The 23,219-nt window shown below is 36.6% G+C and overlaps 2 protein-coding genes across 3 annotated transcripts in view; both read left to right on the top strand.

Annotated features, from left to right (window-relative positions):
* Positions 1-7,183: 7,183 nt before the first annotated feature.
* LOC149538684 (uncharacterized) overlaps positions 7,184-23,219 on the top strand; it is a 99,755-nt gene continuing 83,719 nt past the window's right edge. The window contains exon 1 of one of the 2 annotated variants that reach the window (XM_089800019.1): positions 7,184-7,735. In XM_089800019.1, coding sequence (XP_089656145.1) covers positions 7,549-7,735 — 187 coding nt within the window. In that variant the 5' untranslated portion in view covers positions 7,184-7,548. The remainder of the gene's footprint in view (positions 7,736-23,219) is intronic. The other variant, XR_016356091.1, reaches the window with a different exon arrangement.
* LOC149538686 (uncharacterized) lies at positions 20,811-21,522 on the top strand. The gene is made up of 2 exons (XM_089798874.1): positions 20,811-21,024; positions 21,130-21,522. The coding sequence occupies exons 1-2, from the start codon at positions 20,839-20,841 to the stop codon at positions 21,454-21,456; spliced, it is 513 nt and encodes a 170-aa protein (XP_089655000.1). The 5' UTR covers positions 20,811-20,838; the 3' UTR covers positions 21,457-21,522.

The raw sequence follows: 23,219 nt of genomic DNA, 5'->3' as shown, positions 1-23,219 counted from the left end.
AAACACATTTCTTCAATAACGAGTTTAGGAACCCATATTTTCTTTGATTTAGCTTTTTTAATAGTGGACCTTTGCGGTCTCTTTTGTGTGTTCTCCTTCTTAGCATTCACATGTCGATTAGATGGGACATAGTGATCTTGATTTTTCAATGGATTCTTATGTTTGTTCTCACTTCCAAAGGACTTGGGATTTATGGATGAATAAGGATGGTATGATTGGTTTAGATGTATAGATTGGTGAAAAGTCATCAAGGATGAGTGTCTTTGTTGATCTTGAGGTATTATAGGAGAGCTAGGGAATGAGCTAGGAGTGAATGTAGGAGATGGAGGAACATAAGGTCCCAATATAGATGGAAGGTTTGAAGACTTTAGCTTTGATGGATAAGGACCAAGGATAGATTTAGAAGATGCAAAGGGATAGTGGGAAGGGATATCAACATCTTTAGAGTGAGCAACATGGTCAAAGCCATCAATAGACTCAAGAGTACCTTTCATAGGAACAACATTTTTAATAGAAGCACTTGAAGCTTGAGCACAATTTTGAAGTGGATGTGGAGAAGTAGAACATGAGGGGATGCTTTGATCTTGACAAGTAGCTTTGGATAGCATATGATATGAAATAAGCTCAAGGGAGATAATAGAAGTGGTATCTTCATCATACTGGGGGGGTGGACAAGATATAGGATATGGAGGGGAAAAATATTGAAAGAGATGAAAGGGTACTTGATCTTGATCTTTCTTGAAATTTATAGCTTTTTCTTATTGAGAGTCCTCTTGACATGGAGCCACTTCCAAGGACAAGGGAGAATGAAGAGTGAATGGAGTAGTGTTTGGATTAGGCATAGTAGTGCATGAAGGTTGAGGATGTTTAGGATTAGTAGCATGGAAAAGGTTTGCAACCAAGTGAAGGTTAGCTTGAGTTTCTTTTAGAGGTAGCCCTTGAGGATACACGTAGTCAATGTGGAAAGCATTAGGTTCCTTTTTTGATAGAGGCATGTTGGAAAGCTTTGAAGTGTTGGGAGATGCATGAGTGTTGGAAGAAGTGGAAGATGTAATGGAGCCACTACTAGACATAGGTTCATCAACGTAATCTTGCTCAAGAGAAGTATCCTCAGCACATGAGTCACTAGAGGTTCCAAGATCAACAATCTCATCATCAATGAGATCTTGGATTTTATGTTTCAGCTCTATACAATCAAAAGTAGCATGGTCATTAGATTTATGATAAGCACAATAAGCATCCAAGAAAGGATTTCCATAGGAGCTAGACTTAGGCAACATGATGAGCTTAGTTTCAAGAAGTGTTTGCAAAATGTCATCATAAGAATGTTCCAAGGGAGTAAAAGTCCTCTAAAAAATATGTGTAGGATCTTCTTGTTGTTTCTCAAGTGAATAGCATGCGTTCATGTCTTCATCATTATCTTCATCAAAGATAGGTCCATCATGAAATTTTAGCATAGGCTCAAAGGAGGTATCACTTGCTTGTTCTCTAAAGAGGTCTTTAGATCTAGAAGATGAAGACATTTGATGTCTTGAAGTAGAGCATGTAGACCTAGAAGAAGAGGATGACCTCAAAGAAGGTGACTTACATGCATGTAAAGACTTTAAGGAAGATTCATGTAATGATGCAATCTTCTCCTCTAACCTTTTCTCAAGTTTAGACTTCATTTTTGTCATGCGCTTAGAGAAATGAAGGTAAGAAAGATTATTTGTCTCTTCTAGTTCTTTGTATTGCACATATAGATCTTGAAACTCTTTAGCGGCATGAAGGATATCATGATCATCTAGATTTGGTTGAAGTTTGGTAGCACAAGGTTTAGATCCCATAGTTTTAGATGCAAAGCCAAGCATAAAAGAGCCTAGAAGATAACTTGATGTTGAAACTATAGGAGGTAGAGTGTTCACTTGCCAAGATAGTAGAGAGAGATTAAAGTGACTTGTCAAACAATATGTCCAAGAAACTTACGACATGAATGACTCAAGTCAATAGCTAGGCAAGATGCCCAAATAGCCAAATAAATAGAGCAAGCAAGGTGACAAGTGAACAACTTTACCAACCCAAGAGTGTAGACAAGAAATCAAGGCAACCATTTCAGCAAAAAAGATAACTAGCAAGTGGACATAGACCATGAAGATAGAAAGACCAAGAGCACTAAGACCAAAGAGCCACTTTAAGCATGTTCAAAAACTAGAGACATAGCAAATCAAAGTCAAATGATGAGACTCCCCTTAGCAAGCAACACAAGAAAATGTTTTCATTTGATGTTTTGACTTGGTTGACAAAGTTTGACAATAGTTGATAGCATAACAAGTTTGATGTTCAAAAACAATTTCTTTCCAAGCAAGATAGTGACACATGGAGTATTCTTCAAACAATCAAGCAAGGGACAAAGCAACCTTGCATGATACAAGCATATGTGAGGTCTTAAAAGAATTCTCTAGAATTATCGTTGTGTGTATGTTCAAAAGATTTTCATAGGTCTAGCACATTCGAGAACACATCAAGCAATATCTACCTAAAAGTCATGGTTCATTACTCAACAACTTGGCCCATGCTTGATGCTCCTTCGCCTCACACCAAGTGGTTTCCCACAAGAGATATTGGCTTTGTTATGGAAATGCCATAAGCATAACCAAGGGAACACAGATGGTGAGTGTAAAATCTTGGGGTGATCCATGTAGTCCACTAGGATCGATCCTTGCACCAAGAAGTTGAGTGGCTAAAAAAGGTAGTTACTAACTTAGGATGTTTAGATAGGGCTTCTGTTCATAGTGTTCCTCTTGCTCTCAATTACGGGACACCTCACCTTGTGATGAGTAATCGATCTCGCAATCACAAGAGTACCTTAAGCATTCTTGCCTAGTGATCTCTCTATGGTCAAAATCTCATAAGCGATCACACTAGGCAAAGATAAACACTACGTCTACCAAGTTTTTGTGTCCTTGATAGCCTTGAGTTTATAGTGGGTTGGAAGAGCCGGGTAATTTGCTTGTCCCCACTTGGGTCGTTCCTCTCAGGTTGTCTGAGAGCAGGCCCTCTAAAGGATTCTAGATTACATAAAGAGTGGATCAACTTTTGGAAGTCAAGATTTTTGATTCACCACAAGGGTGAAGAGCATACTCTCCTATTCCAATAATTTTCTCCCAAACACGCCAAGAAGATTTAGTTGCCTCTTACTCTTAAAATCAAATGGCAAGTCAAGATTTCTGATTCACCACAAGGGTGAAGAGCATACTCTCCTATTACCAAAAGACTCCAATCACAAGTTTTATGTGCCTATAAAAATGAACAATTATTCAATGCCGCACATGAAAACAAAAATCAAGCAAGCTTGGGTTTTTATGCTTTGGGCAGCCCTGCAAACACTTGTTAGTAGCCCTTGTGCATTTGAAGCTTTGACATGCGTTCTTTTAATGCAATGTTTCAATTTTTTTCATAAGGATGGCAACCTGCAATCACAACTTGTTAGCACCACAAGTTAGTGTGAAATAACATAAAAATCTACAATAAAAAGTGGTTAATTTCCTCAAAAATCCAATTTATCTTCCAACCAAGTGCATGCAAAGAAAGTGCAAGTTAATCACAAATGCTCTCATTTTTACTCTTTGATTTTGACCTAGTCAACAAGATTGGACTAGTTTGCTATGATTTCGTATCCAAAAAAAAAAATGAAAAGAAGAGACCCCTATTAAAAATTAGAGAGCTTTCCAAAAATGCAAGAAATTTAAAAAAATCTCTTCATTTGCGCTCTAGAGATCGATTTTGTCAAAATAGGCCAAATTTATTAAATCAAGTTTTTGATCCTTAATACGACCTCAAAATTCAAAACACAAAGAAAGAATCCCCATTAGAATTGAAAATCCTTTCTGAAAATGTAAGTTTTTTTGAAAAAATCGCTGATTTGCAATCAGAAACGACTTTTTATGAAAAAAAAAGAAAAACTCATAAGTCTCGAAAATCATGTCAAAATGCTCTGAAAATTGGATTGAGACATTTTGAGCACATACCCAACCTACAAAAAAAATTTCAGAACCAAAATTCAAGCAGTTTAAAAGATATGATCAAATCTTTAAACCAACTAAGTTTTTGGCCTTCAAACCAATCTACTTATGGGTTGGCCTTAAAACCAAAGTGATAATTCTACAAAAGCATTTGATTAGATCCAATATGCTGCTGTAAAAAATTAGAGATGAAAAATAAAATCAAATGGAGCTAGAAACTTGATTCAAGCCCCACGGTGGGCGCCAAAAATGTACACTCGAAATGTGTCTCACTCTAAACCCTTCTATCCAATCGATTCCATGAGTTTGGAATGCTTGGATGCCGGCTTAGAGCTCCCTATCCATGGAGTGCAAGAGAGTGTATTTCAAGTTCAAGGGCTCTCAGCTGAGCCTTAAGAATACTCTTCTTGCTAGTAAACCATGCAATGGGAGGTTCCAAAGACAAAAGCAAGAATGCAAATGTTTCAAGGAGTTCCTCAATAATGCAATGCAAATGAAAATTAAGGTAGAATGAGATGCAAAATGGAGCTATTCTAAGCATGGATGAGAGTGTTGCAATCCAACTATTAGACTATATGATTTAAGCTACATGTAAAAATGAAAGCTAAGCTAAGCTAGAATGCCATGATGCCATGGATGAGAGAATGTAGACAAGAAATAGAAGTTCTCCACAAAGCTCCAAAGAAACCTGTTAGAAAACCTGCAGCATAACAATGTTCAAAAGATGGATGGATTGAGGGGGAAAGCTCTCTCCCTTTTAAAGATGTATGGACGGTAGAGATCAAGATGAAGATGGTGGATGATCAACGGTGGAATTCAAAAAGAGGAGTGATCCATGTGCACACACAAGTCAACCAATAGAATATAAGTTGACTTGTCATATAAGACAAAAGTCACAAAGCCTTTTCTTTTAATTGCAAAATAGAAAAAGGACTTTATGTGTGCACTTTAAGTGGGTTAGAAGAATGGGGTATTTTATTTAATTAAAAGGGGACGTGTTCTTTTAATCAAATAATGAACTTAGGATAGCATAGTCAAACTATAGGTTATAATCAAATAAATTGATTATTAGCAATTTGGCTTAGGTAAGTGATTAAATTAATTTAGCCAAAATGTTGAAATGGGGGCTAATAGTCTAGATGACCATTTTTAGGTGATTACAGAGTATATCTAGGCCTATACATTCACTATCAAGCATAAGAAAAGGCATTGCAAACAAAGTTGTAGATGCACTTAGTCGTAGGTTGCTGATTGTACAAGAAGTGCAACTTAGGAGTGTGGGAATTGAGAACTTCAAGGAGTTTTACGCTGATGATCTAGACTTTGCCAAGCCCTATCAAGTGTGTACTGATTACACTAACCATTTTCATCATGAGTTTTCTGATTTTACCTTGCAAGAAGGCCTCCTATTCAAAGGCAATTAGCTATGTATCCCAAGGGAATCCATTAGAGAAAACTTGATTCAAGAGAAGCCTAATGGTGCTTAAGTGGGCATTTTGGAGTTCATAAGACAGTGGATTTGATCCAAATTTCTTCTACTGACCTACCTCGAACAGGGATGTACAGAGGTATGTGGAATGTTGCATGGTTTGTTAGAAGGCCAAGGGAGTTGCCACTAATGTAGGACTCTACCAGCCATTGCCCATTCCTTAAAGACCATGGGAATGCTTGAGCATGGAGTTTGTGGTGGGGCTACCTAAAACCAAATAGGGTTTTGAAAGTGTTTTTGTCATTGTAGACAAGTTCAACAAAATGGCCCATTTTGTGCCATGTAAACCACTCATGATGCATGTGTCATTGCAATTTTTTTTTGAAGTAGTGAGGATACCTGGACTGCCTCTTAGCATTGTATTGATAGGGACACTAAGTTTATGAGTCATTTTTGGAAAACTTTATGACACAATTTAGGGACAAACCTCTCATTTGGGTCTGCCTACAATCCTTAAACATATGGGCAGACATAAGTGGTTAACAAGAGCTTGGGAAACCTTTTAAGGTGCTTGAACAAGGAGTATGGTAAGAGTTGGGACCATATTATTGCACAAGCAGAGAATGCCTACAATGATACCATCAACATATCTATTGGGAAGAGTCCTTTTGAAGTGGTTTATGGAGTGTATCCTAGGGGCATTCTTGAACTAAGGGACATGAAAGTAGGTGCAGAGGTTAGTGGAGTGGTTGAAGACTTTTCTCTTTCCATGAAAGAGGTTCATGATATGGTTAAACACACCTTGGAGTAGAACACAACAAAGATGAAGAAATGGGAAGATATAAGGAAGAGAGATGTTCAATTTGCAGTTGGGTACTATGTCATGGTTCACCTTAACAAGTATAGGCTATCTAAAAGAGAATCTAACAAGTTGTAGATAGGAAGGTGGGTCCATGCAAGATTCTGGCCACGTATGGAGCCAATTCTTACCAAGTTGACCTACCAACAGATATGGGCATATCCATCACCTTTAATGTTGCAGATTTGGTAGCCTACAAGGGTCCTATTCCATCTTCCATTCCAACAAAGGATGCAGACCTACAAGACATTGAAGCTAGCTTGCGTAAGCCCTCCATAAGCAAGTTGGAAGATGAGAAGATTTTGGGTTCCAACGTGAACAAGGTGACTAGGAATAAGACATACATGAAACATCTCATGAAATGGCATGCACTAAAAATGAATAACACATTTCTAAAAATACATAAATAACTTTCAATATGAATAATAATACATTAACAATTTATACTATCATTTTTTTTCTTTTGTTAAATCTAGATACCGACTTGTTCTTAGAAACCACAAAAGATATCACCCATGGAATACCAAGAGTCACCATTTAGAAATCTTACTTAGAAATCCATTTTAGAATCTCCATACAACCAATTAAATTCAACCCCTTCTATATATATACAACACCCGTTGTCGGTTTGCTTCCTATTATTGTTATTGTTAGGCTTCCCGTTGGTTTTGATTAGGATCCTTGTATTGATATTTAGAAAAGTAAACTCTCTCTCTATATATATAGCCTAACAATAGGTTAGGAAGCAAACCGACGACAACAGGCGTTGAAAACACTTTTATTATTGAATAAAAAATGAAATTATTAGAAAGAGTATGATAGGTCAACCATGTCATGAGAGGAACTGGAGCCTAACCCCGGGTTACAAAACGAATCACGGAGACTAACGCGGGTAACCGTAGACTTTATATTTCATTTGAAACAAGGGAAAAATTAAAATAAGCAACGCTTCAATCATTCCTATAACTTGTTGAGCAAAATTCCAAATTTGTTCCGGAATCTTGTCCGGAAATGCGTTCTTTTCTTGGCTTTGAATACGAAGGAAGACGAATTCTGAATGTGAAATCTGGCCGTATTTAAAGGACACTGACCATCTGTAAGGGTTTCATTTCAGTTAGCTATATCGAGGTTTTAAAGCTGGTGATCCAGTTACATTAATTTGATTGAGAAGCTGAAGCTGCATTCAAATTCAATCTGCGACGGTGAGGAGGTTATAGATAAATGCGGGGAAATTTGTAGGAGGAAAGAGGTTAGAAGGCATGGGGACAGCTCCATCTACCCCTGGTAGAGATGCGGAGCCCGGGGAGAAAGCAGAATATTTGTGTGGGACATTTGTAGGGAATAAGCCGCAGGATCTTCATTCGCAATTCTGGCAACATTTACTCTCATATCCTCTCACAGCTTACAGGCCGCAATCTAGGGTGCTCGAAGCTTGCCAATTCCTGGGTAGCCCTTTCTTCCTTATGAATTTTGTCTCGTAGATGAATTAGATCAAACTTTTCGTATTTAAGGTGCCACATTACTGGTTTAGGGTTCATTTATTTTGATTATAGGTAACGTTAAACATAGCTTTTCATGCCTCTATCAGAATAGACATCAGTTTGATGCTTGAAACCTCCTTTGTTTTGATATTATTGTTTAAATTTTATACTCTTTAGTTTTGCTCATGATCAAGCTTAAGAGGGGCTTGAATATGCCAGTCCGCCTACCCTTGGAGTGCAAATTAAAATAAGATAGAATTCGACCGTAAACTTTCTTTACGCAATTAGAGTGATTTCACTAATTACCTCCTCATTTGAATATATCTATGGTAACCCCCGTAGGTGTCCTGCATACAAAGCTATATGAAAAGTACTTATGCCCCAAAGCCCAGGCAAATGTGGCTGATTTAATAGTTAGATATGAAGTAAAAAGAATGGGATAGATTTTTTAACCTTTAATCCCAAAATAAGAATTCAGGAGTGCACGCAGGTAAAACAGTCTGGTGGAAACTTTCAAACTCCATCTCATTATAATACTGGGGTTGGGTGGAACAACCCAAAGCTAGAGTAATCTGTTTTGCGTGGGGATAGCGTAAAATCCAAATTGTCAGATATGTCAGTTTACACCTCATTGTGGCCTGGGTAATTTTGCTTATTAAACTCAACAGTCATTTCCGTTTTATCACTACAAGCATATAGAACGCTGGAATCCTCTTGCTTAGTACACTCCAATCTCATAGCAAAACATAACCTTATCAGAGCTTCTAATTGTAGATGCACAATTAGACTACTTTGTTTGAACTTTACTCTGATTTTTGAGCAAATACAATTCAGCATATTACAAAGAAATAGTTCTTGAAGGGGGGTTTAGGAGTTAGATCCTAAATTGGTAATATTTTACTGGCGGAAAACCCAAAGCTTGAGTTGCCATGGTTTTGCTATAATTCTTAAATCCTTTAGTAATTTGAAGAATTAACTTAGATGTCTTTAGAAACTGTTTTTAACTAAAGCCATTTATACTCTCTTAAGGAAAATCTCGGAATGTCAACTTGAAATGCTATTTACATTGAAATTAGCTTGTTGCTCCAACTTTATGGTTTAGAGTTTAGACAATACGCATAATAAGTTAATAACCGTCAATGCATCTGTTTCTTGAAAGTACTGAGGATTAGTTAGTTAGATAGTAGTCTTAGGCTTTAGCAATTCATTTTTTCATTAATACTTTTCTCAGTGTATTAATTTATTTTGAATAATCTATTACTAATAGCTAATAGATGGGATTTTAGCTATTCCTACATTAGTCTCTTCACTTCATTGGTCTACAATAATAGGTCTACAACTAAGTTGTGTATTGATGTGCTTGTGTATGAGTTTACTTGGTGGAGGGTGCATGCCCGCATACCCATAATGCACTTGAGGCATACCTTGGAAGCAATTTGGGGTCAAATCGTGATGAAACCAGATTAAAAAATGCCCATGAGTAAAATAACACAAATAATTTTTTTGTTTTTACCCTTTTTGTCTAAATCTGTAATCCGACCATAAAGACATCTTTTTGCCCTAGACAAAGCTCATTTTGTCTATTCACTCTCCTTTTCTCATTTTGCCATTTGAAGGGCAACTAGTAGTTTTCGAAAGCGACCGCTTGAGGAGTGCCTAAGGAGGAATGATAGCTAGCACAAAATGAGATTTAATTATTTAAGATATGTATTTAACACTTTCTTTAGTCTTTTAATGGAAATTTTCACAATTTTGATAATTTTTACAATTTTTTGTAAAAATTATTTAGAAAAAAAAGAAACAAGTCTCACTCTTTGCTATAATGTTTTTTGATCTTCATTTTGAAATTGTATGCTTGCATATTTTTTCCAAATTTAAAATTGTGTAATTTTTTATAAAACAAAATTGGATTGGAAGAATGACCACTAGTTAATGTTTAGTGGGTGTGGGTGGGTGCAAACCAAAAATATAAAATTGATGAAGCATCTCTCTTTTGGAGACATACTACAATGCTCAAACAACTTTTAAGAGGTGGGGGATATCTTTGGAATTGTAGTAAGTGTAACATCAATTTTAGGAGTTTGTATTATTGAGTGAAACTCTAGTTTATGGCATTCTTGGGAAAGAGATTAGAAATTTGAAGGGCCAGTTATGAAGGGGTTGTCGACCACAAAAAATAGTGGGTTTCCTTAGAGAACAAGAAGATTTTAATAGTATGGTAGAAAGAGCAATTTTGAGAGCTCATTCTTTTGCAAAGCAAAAAATGACTTTTAACTACAAATTCTCAACTAATATTGGCCTTTGAACATCCTTTCTCGGAGATACCCTCTATGCAAGTTGAAGTAGAAAATCTCAATCTTTCTTGCAAAAGAGAAGAGGCCTATACAAGGTATTTGAAACAGAAGGAAAACATATTAAGAAGCACAAAATTGTACATTGCATCTATGCCAATGATCTTCCTCTCAACTTGGTGAGATCACCATATTGGTAGGAAATGACGACAACAATCAATAGGCCACCTCTTGATTCCACATATCTTGGGTATGTAAAGGTGTACGCCTCCTATTGGGAAGGGAGAAGAATTTTGTAGATATCTTTCAAACCAATTAAAGATTCTTGGGCTGAAGCAGAAGCTTTTATTGTTTCTAATGGATAAAAAGATTGCAAAAATGTCTATTTGTAAATGTTATTGCAGCGACCCCAAAAAGGGCAATGATTTTGAGTGTAGTTGATTGTGAGTGTCAATTTAAAGATACAGAGTTCATTTCCAAAGTTCTTATTGAGTCGATAGAGATGACAAGTCATGAAAATGTTGTCTAAATCACTATAGACATTGCAAAAAATTTCAGGGCTACAGGTTCCCTCTGTTATGTTTAGGATCGCGGCAAATGTAATAGCACTGCTTGTAATTTCTGTGTTTTTCAAATGCAGTGATCTCTCTTGCATTTATATTGAGAACGAGGCAAGGAGAGACATGCCCCTTCATGGGACATGTCTATTAATTATTGTGAGATCAATATAATGACAATTCATTATGCAACTACATAAATATGTATGCATACACACACATATAATATATGTGAATCAGCATTTTATTAATTTCTCCTAATAGTATTTTAGATATATATCTATATATATTATATCTTTCATAATATATATATATATTCAATAGTTTAGACTTATAGGATTTATCTGATAAAAACTACAAAACATCAACACTCCCTCTTAGCTAGGGAGGATAGACACAAGATATAATATCAACTTATTGTAATATCAAGAATGGCATGTTTAAGAATATCCTTGATCAGAATATATTCACCGTAAGATATCATCTCATAATATTAGGAGTAATGGCTTTAGAATATTAAGTCACATGATATTCACCAAATACTCATAATGTCCACAAGGTATGTGCACACGCATTTTTAATGATACTTACCATAGAAACATTATATTCATTGTTTGTTTAAGGATGTTAATCCACCATGACATATATCTATACAATACAACACAAAGATATCTATTAGATGATATCTATCTCTCAGTTGATTAATCTATCATGATCTGCTTAGGCATTATCCATATGATATCTAACATGATAGAAGGTTAGACTATTGTAAGATCGTCACCTTACTATAGTAGCCACAGAGTCTTGTAGTAATTCACATGACATCCACCATGCCTTAGTGTAGAGGGTGGAATCAAGGGCTTTCAACTCAAACTTCTCCTAGAGAAGAATGCATTTCCACCATGCCTCAACACAGAGGGTGGATCCACCATACCTACTCATAGAGGGTGGAACAAGGGTTTCACCTCAAACTTCTCTCACAGAGAACTCATTAACAAGGCATTGTACCTTGAACTTCTATGCCATAGAGAAGAAAGCATTACAAGAAATTTCACCTCGAAATTGTCCCTCACAGAGAACTCATTAACAAGGCATTGTACCTTGAACTTCTTTGTCATAGAGAAGAAAGCATTACAAGAAATTTCACCTTGAAATTGTCCCTCACAGAGAAGGAGTCATTAAGTAGATATCAATCTGTTGATCTTTTCATCCAAGATTGCTTATGATGAACTGTCAGACTCCCTATGAATTTGATATCAATCTTTTGAGCTCCTTGTCCAAAATTACTTCTAATAAAGTGTCAGACTCCCTTTGAATCTGATATCAATCTTCTTTTTTCTGCAAGAACATTCCCAGAGAGAAAGGAAATGATCAAGACAAATAGCTCTTATAGTATGTATAGAAATACAAGTAAGAGAGATTTACAATATTAGGAATACAATACTTAGAAATATTACTCAAAAGAGAATACTTCTCTCATGTAGTCAAAGGATAATGCCCTCCATACGACTTCTTCTATTAAGCTCAGTTCTTAATTAAGGACAATAGAGGCTTGCTCCTTACTCTCCAATTCAAAGACAATAATCTTGTTGTCAATACACATCATGATCCGGCAAGAAGGGTAGAGTTGGTGCCAACATCTCCTCCTCCCTCAGTTGCCACTCGTGCCATCACTACTCACACATCCCCACCATGCAGTTTGCTTATTATCCATACAACAATTTAAATAAGTAGTAAGCGCTAAGAGACACACATGGTATTCTGTAGCCTCTCGCACAGCAATCTTGCAGGGCAGAGCAAGATCTCCCTCAGAAAGGCATTGTAGACAATGATGTCATTCCCAAGAAGACATTCGTAGTCAGCATTGAGATTGATTCTCAGATATTAGAGTCATGCTTGAGCAGTCAATGCGTACTTGCAGGTTGCAGCAAAAACATTATGACAACTCCTTTGCCCAAGCAATATTCAAACCCTAAAAGGAATTTTTTAGAGCAGATTGAGATCTTTCCCAGTAGGGGCAATAGATAGAGCAAAGATGTCAACATTTTTTTTGGGCACCATGCATTGTATACTCCTTTAACTTGGTGATGCAAGCAATTGGTACTCAAATGGGATGTGTTGTGATAAATATACCAAGAGGTGAGGAGATCCAAATGTTTTGAGATGATTTGCAAGTGATATTGGGCATCATGGTTTTTAGTAACCAATAGGCTATTTTGAAACAATCAAATTTAGAGAGGGCCTAGAAGGTCAAGTTATGTGATGGACCCCTATTTTTTGGCAAAAATCAGAGCCTCCATTTATGATGTTGGAGACTTAAAGAAAATATTTTCATGGATGTCAATAACACTAAGAATACCATTTCCATTAGTAATAGTTGATGATGAACTTACTGCCTTATAGAGATTCTAAAGAAGAGTTGTATATCTACAAGGTGAAAATTATGAAGCTGCTATTAGTGGCATGGCTTGAGCATTCCTGATAAATAAAAGCAATGACTAATGTGACTAATGCATCAATTAATGAAAATGAATAAAAGATAGAAACATATTATTGCATAGCAGCGCTTTCTCAAGGAAGTATATGCTCTTCAATAAGTTATAAAAGGATGAACTAGATGTGATCTATGTGTGCTTCAGGCAGATGGACATTACTTCTTGAAGATCGATTAAACAGGGGCATCATATTTTCATGAATTTATTGAGAAGTTTGTACAGTTTGAGACTGGTGTGAAGAGACAGACATTATTGTTGTTAAAGATTATTGTCCTAAGGACTGCAGTCACACATTTCATTGTCTATGGTTTTCCCAATCCTGGGAGAACATAGTCGCAATAACTGGTAGTAGAAAGAGATGTTTAATTAGAAAATTGGTGCTTGGGATGGTTGATGACAAAGCAGAACTGGTTCCAATCACTAAAAATCACAAGTTTGTAGCACTGCAAAAACCATGAGCTCACCCAGAAAACTTTATAGTCATCCACAAACTCCAGATTAGGCTTCTAGTTTGACACTGATCAGAGGTGATATAGATGGCATATTGTCTACAGTAGAGGCAATAAACATCAAGGATATAAATATCTCTAGGTGTGATTGTGATATTCAGAAATTTGTAGAAGTCGGGTCCATACAAACAGTTATGGGCAAGCATGAAGTCTGGAGTCTTATGCCAAATGGAAGGAGTTAGTTTGTGTGCGTACAATAACAAGGGATTCGGGCATGTTTTATTCACTATGTGACTTCCGCAAGGGTGATAGGAAAATCGAGCAGTGCATATATCTTCTGTGCGATTTCAGAAACTGTTCTCTTCGACTTTCAAATCATTTCAAGGATGTTGTCTTGGCTTTGAACGTAGAACAGGAAGCCATTTTATAATTGTAACAACAACATGAGTAAATGGATACACAGTGGTGGGTATCTTTACGGCACATTGAAGACAAACTTATTGAAACCAATAATGGAGAAGACTATTGAAACCTTCCCGTGCCCTTGAGTTCAAAGATGGAGTCTAGAATGAAGCATATACTTTAGAAAGACAAATACTTGAGTAAAATTAAATAAGACATAGAGCCCTACAAAGTTAATGAGAGGATTAAAATTATAAGCCGGAAATCTCAAAAAACAAAAATTATGACACGACAGTAATTAAAATTATTAAAGGTTCTAGTTTTAAGAAAAGGTGTCATTAGAAAGTTGAATAATATTTTAAAAAGTATGACTTTACATTTGAAAAGTCACACTCTCTAAAGCACAAGCTTATATATATGAGATTTATTTGGAGGAGAGGCACAACAAGGGAGATTCAAAAACATTCAGATTCATATTCTCAAAGAAGAAGCATTTTATATTATTTTGTATGGAGGGACAAGAAGCTTAATATGGCTTTTCTAATGTAAATTCTATTTTTTTATTTAATAATAAAATAAAATGTTCTTTGTTTATTATTTAAGGCGTGGAGATTTAAACTGTAGATGAATCGTCCTTTGTAATTTTTTTGGAATTATGTATGCAATTTAAATGTCAGATTAGTAGACATGGTCATTTAGCATTTTAAATTCGATCATCACAGATATTCTGAAATATTAAATTGTTTCTGTATCTGTGTCCAGTTTGTCTTCCTACCAGAGGAGTTAAAGTTCAATCTGGACTAATTAAAGATTGCATAAATATTTGATCTGTTGCATCTCGATTATTTAGTTGTTGGCAGTATAAGTGCATAAGAACTTTATAAAGTTTTCATTGAAGTTGACTCTATTGCCTGGATGAGTAGAGGTACTGGTCTTTTTATTATTGAAGTCAGAAAATCTATAAGTTCCTTCTTACAAGTATCAAATTAATTATCATTCAATTATACAAAACATTCAACCATTATCTAGCATCCAGTTTTCATTTTAATTGAGTTCGAGGACCTTGCCAGCCAAAGAACTCCAAAAGTTTAAATTTGCTGTAGAAAAGCCTTGAACCAGATAGTCAGTGTTTGAGGTGAAGGTTTACCTGCCTGGGTGTAGCGAAGCTTGAAGTGCAGGGGAATCGAGAAGTATTCTTGTTCATTGGCCATAATAGATTAAGAAGTCCTATCCGAGAAGTGGCAGGCTTTTGGATTTCCAATTTGTGGTTTTGGGAACCAACATTATGGATGACAATTAGTGGGCTTGTGTGGAATGTCTCGACTTTGACTAAGCTTATCATGATTATGATTAAGTTTGTTAGTACAAATACACTATGGTTGAGGGAAGTCTATGATGTTATGGACACAATGATAGAAAAGTTAAAAGTCATAATAGCACAAAAAGAGAATGACCTCAAAGATTTTTTTTTCAAAAGGGTGGAAAACATCATTCTTTATTGTTGGAACAAGATGACCATGCCATTTGACCTCCTTATATATAGTACTTTCTTTGTAAGGGAGAACTCCACTATGTAGAGATACTAAAGTGGCTACTAGGTACAATAGGGCATTCACTAAACTCTTCTAAGATCTAGTAGTGGTTGAAAATATTAGGATAGAGTTTGGCATGTTTATCTCATGAACATATCATAGTCCTTGTGTTATTATTGTAATATCCCCGTTTGGGATTTTCTCTAAAATCACAAGTTCAAATCAAGCAAGAAATTAATATAGATATAGAGTTATGACTTTATAAATAAAATGTCTTAATCAAGATTAATCTTGATTTAGATCCCACAATAATGTTAGACAATATTTGAAATAAAACTCACAAGGCCAATTATTTCTATTAGGGTAGGGATCCAACAACAAATATAAGTGCATGTATCAATAGTCATCTAATTCCTTTAAGATAAATCATGCAATTGTCAGGGAGAACTTCACCTTGTAGAGATACTAAAGTTTCTACTAGGTACAACAGGGCATTCACTAAACTCTTCTAAGATCTAGGAGTGGTCGAAAATGTTAGGATAGAGTTTGGCATGTTTATCTCATGAACATATCATAGTCCCTGTGTTATTATTGTACTAACCCCGTTTGGGATTTGCCCTAAACTTTTCCCTAAAGTCACAAGTTCAAATTAAGCAAGAAATTAGTATAGATTTAGAGTTATGACTTTATAAATAAAATGTCTTCATCAAGATTAATCTTGATTTAGATCCCGCAATAATGTTAGTCAATATTTGAAATAAAATTCATAAGGCCAATTATTTCTATTAGGGTAGGGATCCAACAACAAATATAAGTGCATGTATCTATAGTCATCTAATTCCTTTCAGATAAATCATGCAGTAACTTTTGAACTTTAAGAACCAAGCCATTGATACTTCTATATTGCATAATTTGTCATAGTAGGGTTTGGAGAGGAAAACCACAAAGGGTGCTTGGAGACTTGTTGAGCCCCATTAAGCCCAAAAGCATGCAACAATCATCTAAGACAACTTGCTCTTGATAGTAGGAAAATCCATTGATTCAATTCCCATCACTTAGGGCGCTTGCTTAATTCTAGGGAACTTGGGTCATTAAGGAAGACTATTTAGTCCAATTAAGCTTAATAGTGTGCAACATCCGACTAAGACAACTAACCTATTGGCTTGTAAGTGGCAGGAATATCCACTAATACATTCGATCACTTGGGGTCACCTGTATAATTCAAGGGGACTCAAAATTACCGAGGAGGACGATTCAACTCAACCAAGCACAAAAGTGCACAAATTCCAACTAAGGCAACTTGGGCCTTGCTCGACAAATGATAGAAACATCCAACTTGGACAATTCCATTAGTTGGGTGGCCTACTTGATTTGAGGGAGTTGGTTTACTCTCTCCCTAACATATTGCCTTCCATTCTCATACGATTGTTTGTGGGAATAAAAATAGAAAAACTCACTTATTAATTAAAGAAAAATAATAAATTTAAAAATATTTAAAGAGTAGATATTTAGTAACATTTATCCACATTGTATGTACAAAGCATATATATAAAACATATTCTTATACCACAATATCTACTTGAAGATCTCATCACTTAATAATAAACTTGTTTTTGTCTTCCTCGATCATTCCATTGTTCTTGAATGATTGATTGGTTGAATGGATTCCTTTGATTTGATGATTTAAACTATTGGTGAGTTATGAGTAAATAATCATTAAGGTTGCACCAAGACAAGGGTACTTGGAGACTAGAGTACCATTACTTGTATTGGTATCGGTGTGGCTATTTTCCAAAATAGGAGATGAGGGAACTTGGAAATGCCATTTTTTAATATGTTTAGTAATTCATAGAAATTCTGACAATAAGTGTATAGTTGTTAAAAAAATGCATATACACAAAGTGTATAAGGAAATTGAAGGCAACAGATAAAACCGATACATTGATTCTTTCAACAGTGCAAACCCTTTTGACATTCTATATCTCTCATACGATTGTTTGTGGGAATAAAGAATAGAAAAGCTAGCTTATTAATCAAAGAAAAATAATATATTTCCAAATATTTAAAGAGTATCAATATTTAATAACATTTATCTACAATGTGTGTACAAAGCACATATATAAAACATATTCTTATATCACAATATCTACTTGTGGATCTCTTCACTTAACACTAAACTTGTTTTTGTCTTCCTCAGTGTAACACGGGGACGCGTCCCCCCCCAAAATCTGGGCCGTCTCAGAGACGGGGACATCCCCGGGACGGGGGGACGGCGTCTCGGCGTTTCGGGCAGCGCCACTCAAAGCGCCACCGCCGCCGGAGACGTCTTCGAGACGGGTGCGGGGGGACGGCAAGGAGTCTCCTTCATTGTGGGGGGACGCCTGGACGTCTCCCGCGGCAAGCAAAAAAGACACAAAAAAACAAAAAGTTGAACGCATTTTTAAAATGTTTTAATGTTTTTTATTTATTGTATTGGATTGTGGGGCCCATCCATTCCTCCTCCTTTGTTTAAAACCCTTCTATTCTTCATTTTGATTCACATTTGCATTTCTCATTGTTTGCAACAGCAAGAAGACGAAGAGTGAAGAGCTGAGATAAGGGTTTGTGCAAGAGTGAAGAGAGTGTTTGCAAGTGAAAAAGGAGAGCTTAGGAGCAAGAAGAAGAAGAGGAGGGTGGTTCTAGGTTCCGGTTCACCGAATCTTGTTGAAGTTTTTAAAGCAAAAGGTAGGGTTTCTAACTTTCTAACGAATTTGTATGATTTTGAAATGCATGTTTATGAATGTTTTTGTTTGTTTAGACGACCTTTGTTATCATTGAACTCTTTGAAATATCTATTTCCGATTGTTTAAACCGACGACTTCCACTCCGTTCGAACTATATTACAAGACCAGAAATATTATTAAAAAAAAAAAAAAACAAAGTATAAAATGAAAATTGACTTCCAATGGTTCCGTAGGATTTGGGCTTTTCTAAGCCGATTTCAGTATGTAAGAATTAACAAAAAAAGTCAAAATTTTTTAACTTTTTTTGTTAATTCTTACATACTGAAATCGGCTTCAGAAAAGCCCAAATCCTACGGAACCATTGGAAGTCAATTTTCATTTTATACTCTTTTTTTTTTTTATTCTTTAATAAATTTTTTCCAATATAGTTCTAAGAGAGTGGAAGTCGTCGGTTATGATTATCATTTATAAATTATAAATTTCAATAATTTAGCTTTATTAATTTTTGTTTTTTCATTTTGTGAAATGCAGTGTCACAATGAATACTCATAGTGATGATGAGATGGAATTTCATTCAAATAGTGGCAGTGAATCAGAATATGAGCCTGAGCCTGAGGTTGGGGTTGAGGATGATGATAACACTGTTGAGAGGGGTGACCATGAGAGTGACATTACGCTTCCGGTTGGGCCAAATCAGCAAGGGGCCCAAACTAGTTCCACTTCCATGGGTACTGGTTTTATACTATCTGGTACTCCATCTACTGATTGCCCCTCCCCAGCTTTGGCACAGTGGGCTAGGGGTAAGTTTGATCCAAAATCTTCTTTAAAACAATTTGCCACTAGAATAACAAGCGGACAAGGAACAGGTGGCACAAGAAAGTGGAGATGCAATATTTGTGGTGAAGATTGGTATGGTAGCATCACTAGAGTGAATGCACATTTCCTCTTTTGGATAGGTAAAGGTGTCCAACCATGTAAGTTTTTGGGCGAATCCACAAACTTGAAGATTAGAATTGAATTCAACAAGCTTTGGGGAGTTCCAGAGGACTTGGGCCTTCCAGTGCCTACTACTTTGGCTGGTAGGCAACAGATTCAGACTATACAGGAGGTGCATGAGCAACAAATACAGGGGCAACAACACCGACGCATGTCTTCTTCTAGACCACAGCATAGAGCTTCATCTACTTCATTGCCAGGGGCAGCCTCCGTACCTTCCTCTACTTATAGCTCTATAGGTGTAGCAACAGCTGAGACGAGCAAGGGGAAACACAGGGCACAGTCTAGTGACAACAACCCTATAGCAGAATTGTTTGCAGCCCAGACGAGAGAGAAGTTAGATGCATACATTGGGAGATTGTTATTTGCCAATGGCATTCCACTTCACATTGCTCGGTCTCCTTATTTTAAGGAGGCATTTCAGAAAGTAGCGAAGGCGGGATTACCATCATATGTGCCACCAGGTGAGCACAAATTGAGGACTAAAATCTTGGATGATGAGTATGCCAAGATTGGTGAGTCCATGGAGACCATGAGGGCTGTTTGGGAGGAATTGGGGTGTAGCGTTGTCATGGATGGGTGGACGGACATTAGACACTGTCCACTCATCAATGTCATAGTCACATGTACAGAGGGCCCATTCTTTCTTAGGGCAGTTGATTGTTCGGGGCATCGAAAAGATGCTGATTTTTAGTTTCAAATTCTTCGGGAAGCCATTGAGGAGATTGGGCCACAAAATGTGGTCCAAGTAGTGACAGATGCAGCTCATGTGTGCAGAGCTATAGGGAGGCTTATTGAGGCCACATATCGGCATATTTGGTGGACTCCTTGTTGTGTGCATGCTATGAACAATGCTCTAAAGGACATGGGGAAGATTAGTTGGATAAAGGGAGTGGTGAGTGATGCTAGAGATGTGCAGATGTATATCTGCAACCACCACACCTCACATGCACTATTTAGGAGCTTCGCCAACAAGGAGTTCTTGAAGCCAGTTGAGACTCGATATGCATCCTATTTCATTCTCTTGGAGAGAATGCTTGATTTGTAGGAGCCACTGCAACTAATGGTTATGTCAAATGAATGGAATAGGTGGGATGGTTCCAGGTCAGAGTAGGGGATAAGGGTGAAGGATATAGTTAAGAGTGATGTATTTTGAAGCGATCCAAAATACATTGTTTCTATTATTAGGCCAGTCTTTGAGGTGATCAGGTATGGAGATGGGGATGCACCCACACTTGGAGAGGTGTATGAGTGCATTGATTCTGTGCTTGGGCAGATGAGGGTAGTTGTGCGAGAGAAGGACCCCACATTGGCCTTCTACAATGATCACATTCGGCCTATTATTCAGCGTAGATGGGACAAACTTAACACACCCTTACACATGGCTGCATATGCATTGAATCCGAGGTGGTACATGACTAGGCCTGGTAGAGTTACACCACTTCACGATGATGAGGTGATTTATATTATTATTATTATATAACACTTTAAGACTTAGATTCTTATCATTTTATGAATTAAAATCATTTACATTACTAGTATCTTGATTCTTCTATTTGCTAATAATTTGTACTTTTAAAATTTTTTTAGGTGAAGGAAGGGTTCTTCAAGTGCATAGACAGGATGTATGACCCTGAGACAGCAGCTAAGGTTCACATTGAGTGGACCAAATTTGCTACTCTTAGGGGTTACAAACAAGCGGCAAAGGCGGATATCAAGACTATGGCACAAGAGGATCCCATTTTGTGGTGGTCAGCTTATGGACCGAAATCTACAACCACCACACTAGCTATTCGTTTGCTGTCCCAGGTACTTAGTTCCTCAACTTTTAACTTTTCATTGTTTATTGTTCAATGATCATTGTTCAACTTCTAATTCTCGAGTCTTACATTAGCCAATTATTTTTCATCTCAGGTTTCTAGTTCCTCAGCTTCTGAGAGGAATTGGTCTACATATAGCTTCATCCACTCTCTTAAGAGGAATAGACTTACCTCTCAAAGAGCAGAGAAGCTAGTGGCTGTACACAATGTGTTGCGTATCAATGACCGCACCACAAGTGTGCACAAGGAAAGCCCAGCATCACAATGGGATGTAGAGCCTGAGGAGCCATCGCAGATTGATGAGGAGGATGCTTTAGATCCAACCACAGGGCTAGTTGGTGTTCCCTTTTCAGCTCTTGATCTTGGAAAGATTGATAGTTCCAGTGGTGATGAGTTTCAACCTCCAGGGGATGATCATTGATCATTGATCATTGATTTGGCATTTTGATTTGGACTCTTGGAGACTTGTAGTTTTTGTTTGCATTATATACTTATTTTGATATCATGGTTCATGGTACATGATACTTAATTGTAATCATCTTTATGTCATGAGTCATGACTCATATGATCATTGATTACTATTAGATAGTAGAATCTAGATACTCATACTATTGATCTGAAGACTGATATATAGACTAATATTTATTATTTCGAATATTTTCTGATGTTCAATGTTCAATGTTCATTGTTTGTTTGTTATAACTTATTTGATCATGAATCATGACGTTCTAGTTGAAAACTTCAGTGCAATGTTCAATGTTTTTTACATCTATGTATCTTATATTGTATAATTGTAGTACATCTTTTCATAACTAGCATTTTAAGTATCATATGTATAGTACATACACCCCTGCTCCCTTCACCACCCCCTCGTCCCCCGCCGTCCCCTCATCGTCCCCAAATCAAGGTCCCTCTGTCGCCCCGTCTTGGAAACTTGTCCCCCCGTCCCCTCGTCCCCCCGTCTCCTAGGGCGGTGTAACTATGGTCTTCCTCAATTATTCCATTGCTCTTGAATGATTGATTGGTTGAATGGATTCCTTTGATTTGATGATTCAAGCTATTGGTGAGTTATGAGTAAATAATTGCCAAGGTTGCACTAAGACAAGGGTGCTTGGAGACTAGTACCAGTACTTGTACTAGTGTAGGTATGGCTATTTTCCAAATAGAAGATTAAGGAAATTGAAAATGCCATTTTTTTAATATGCTTCTCAAAATAAATGTTTAGTTATTAAAAAAAATGAAAATAGACAAAGTGTATAAGGAAATTGAAGGCAACAAATGAGACCAATAAGTTGAATCTTTCAACAGTGCAAACCCTTTTGCCATTCAGTATGAGTATATAGATGAGAATGTGAGTATAGATTATATATATGAGAATATGAATATAGACATACAAGAATGAAGAAAGAAAATGTATTAGGAAAATTTTGGAGTCTCAAGGATCTAATAGAATTCATTTCCATTTTATATACTACAAATGCTACATAAACAAGTTGAAAGAAAAACAACAATAATACAGAAAATAATAATATATTTTGAGTTTAGAATTGAATTGCAAATAGCTAAATGATAAGTACTTGTGATCTTGTTAACTTACATTGACTCTTGCCCTTTGTTGGCTCTTATTTTCTCTTTCGTATTGTTTTTATTTTCTACCTTCCTAGTGTATTTAACTTTTAACTTGTAGGGATTCTGGTTTTATTTGTGTGGGAGTCAACACCTTTTGCGAGGGAGACAATGAGAGTCTTTAGGAGACCATAGTTGAAAGTATCTTGCAACTAGAGATGTCTTGGGGAAAGTCTCCATTACTCTTGGCCTTTGAGATATGTCCCCAAGGGTTGTTGATGGGTTTGTTAATCACTAGGGTTGTTGTTGCACCAAAAGATCAACCTATTAATGCTCAATACAACCACTAGACTTATAGGAGACATAGGAGGCGGTTAATCCATACCACAAACCGTGTAAGGGATGTTGGCCCAATACCAACAATCCCCTTCCTAGTGTTGCTGCGATTTGTGTGGATTCGAACTTGTGACCAGGCTTTAATACCACTTTTTAATGGCTAGGGTTACCATTGCACCAAAAGATCAACCTATTAATACCCGATACAACCACTAGACTTATAGGAGACATAAGAGGCGGTCAAGCCATGTTACAAATTGTGTGAGGGATGCTGGCCCTTTG

The sequence above is a fragment of the Cupressus sempervirens genome, chromosome 9, assembly GCF_028749045.1.
Source record: "Cupressus sempervirens isolate cs-2001-9-10 chromosome 9, ASM2874904v1, whole genome shotgun sequence".
NCBI lineage: Eukaryota > Viridiplantae > Streptophyta > Pinopsida > Cupressales > Cupressaceae > Cupressus > Cupressus sempervirens.
The sequence above is the reverse complement of the archived record's forward strand: the minus strand, read 5'-3'. Positions and strand labels throughout refer to the sequence as shown.

Bases quoted from the DNA above. Each gene is read 5' to 3' on its own strand.
- LOC149538686 (XM_089798874.1), top strand. From the start codon at position 20,839: ATGTATGACCCTGAGACAGCAGCTAAGGTTCACATTGAGTGGACCAAA. The intron at 21,025-21,129 runs GTACTTAGTTCC...TTTTCATCTCAG, and splicing joins CTATTCGTTTGCTGTCCCAG to GTTTCTAGTTCCTCAGCTTC.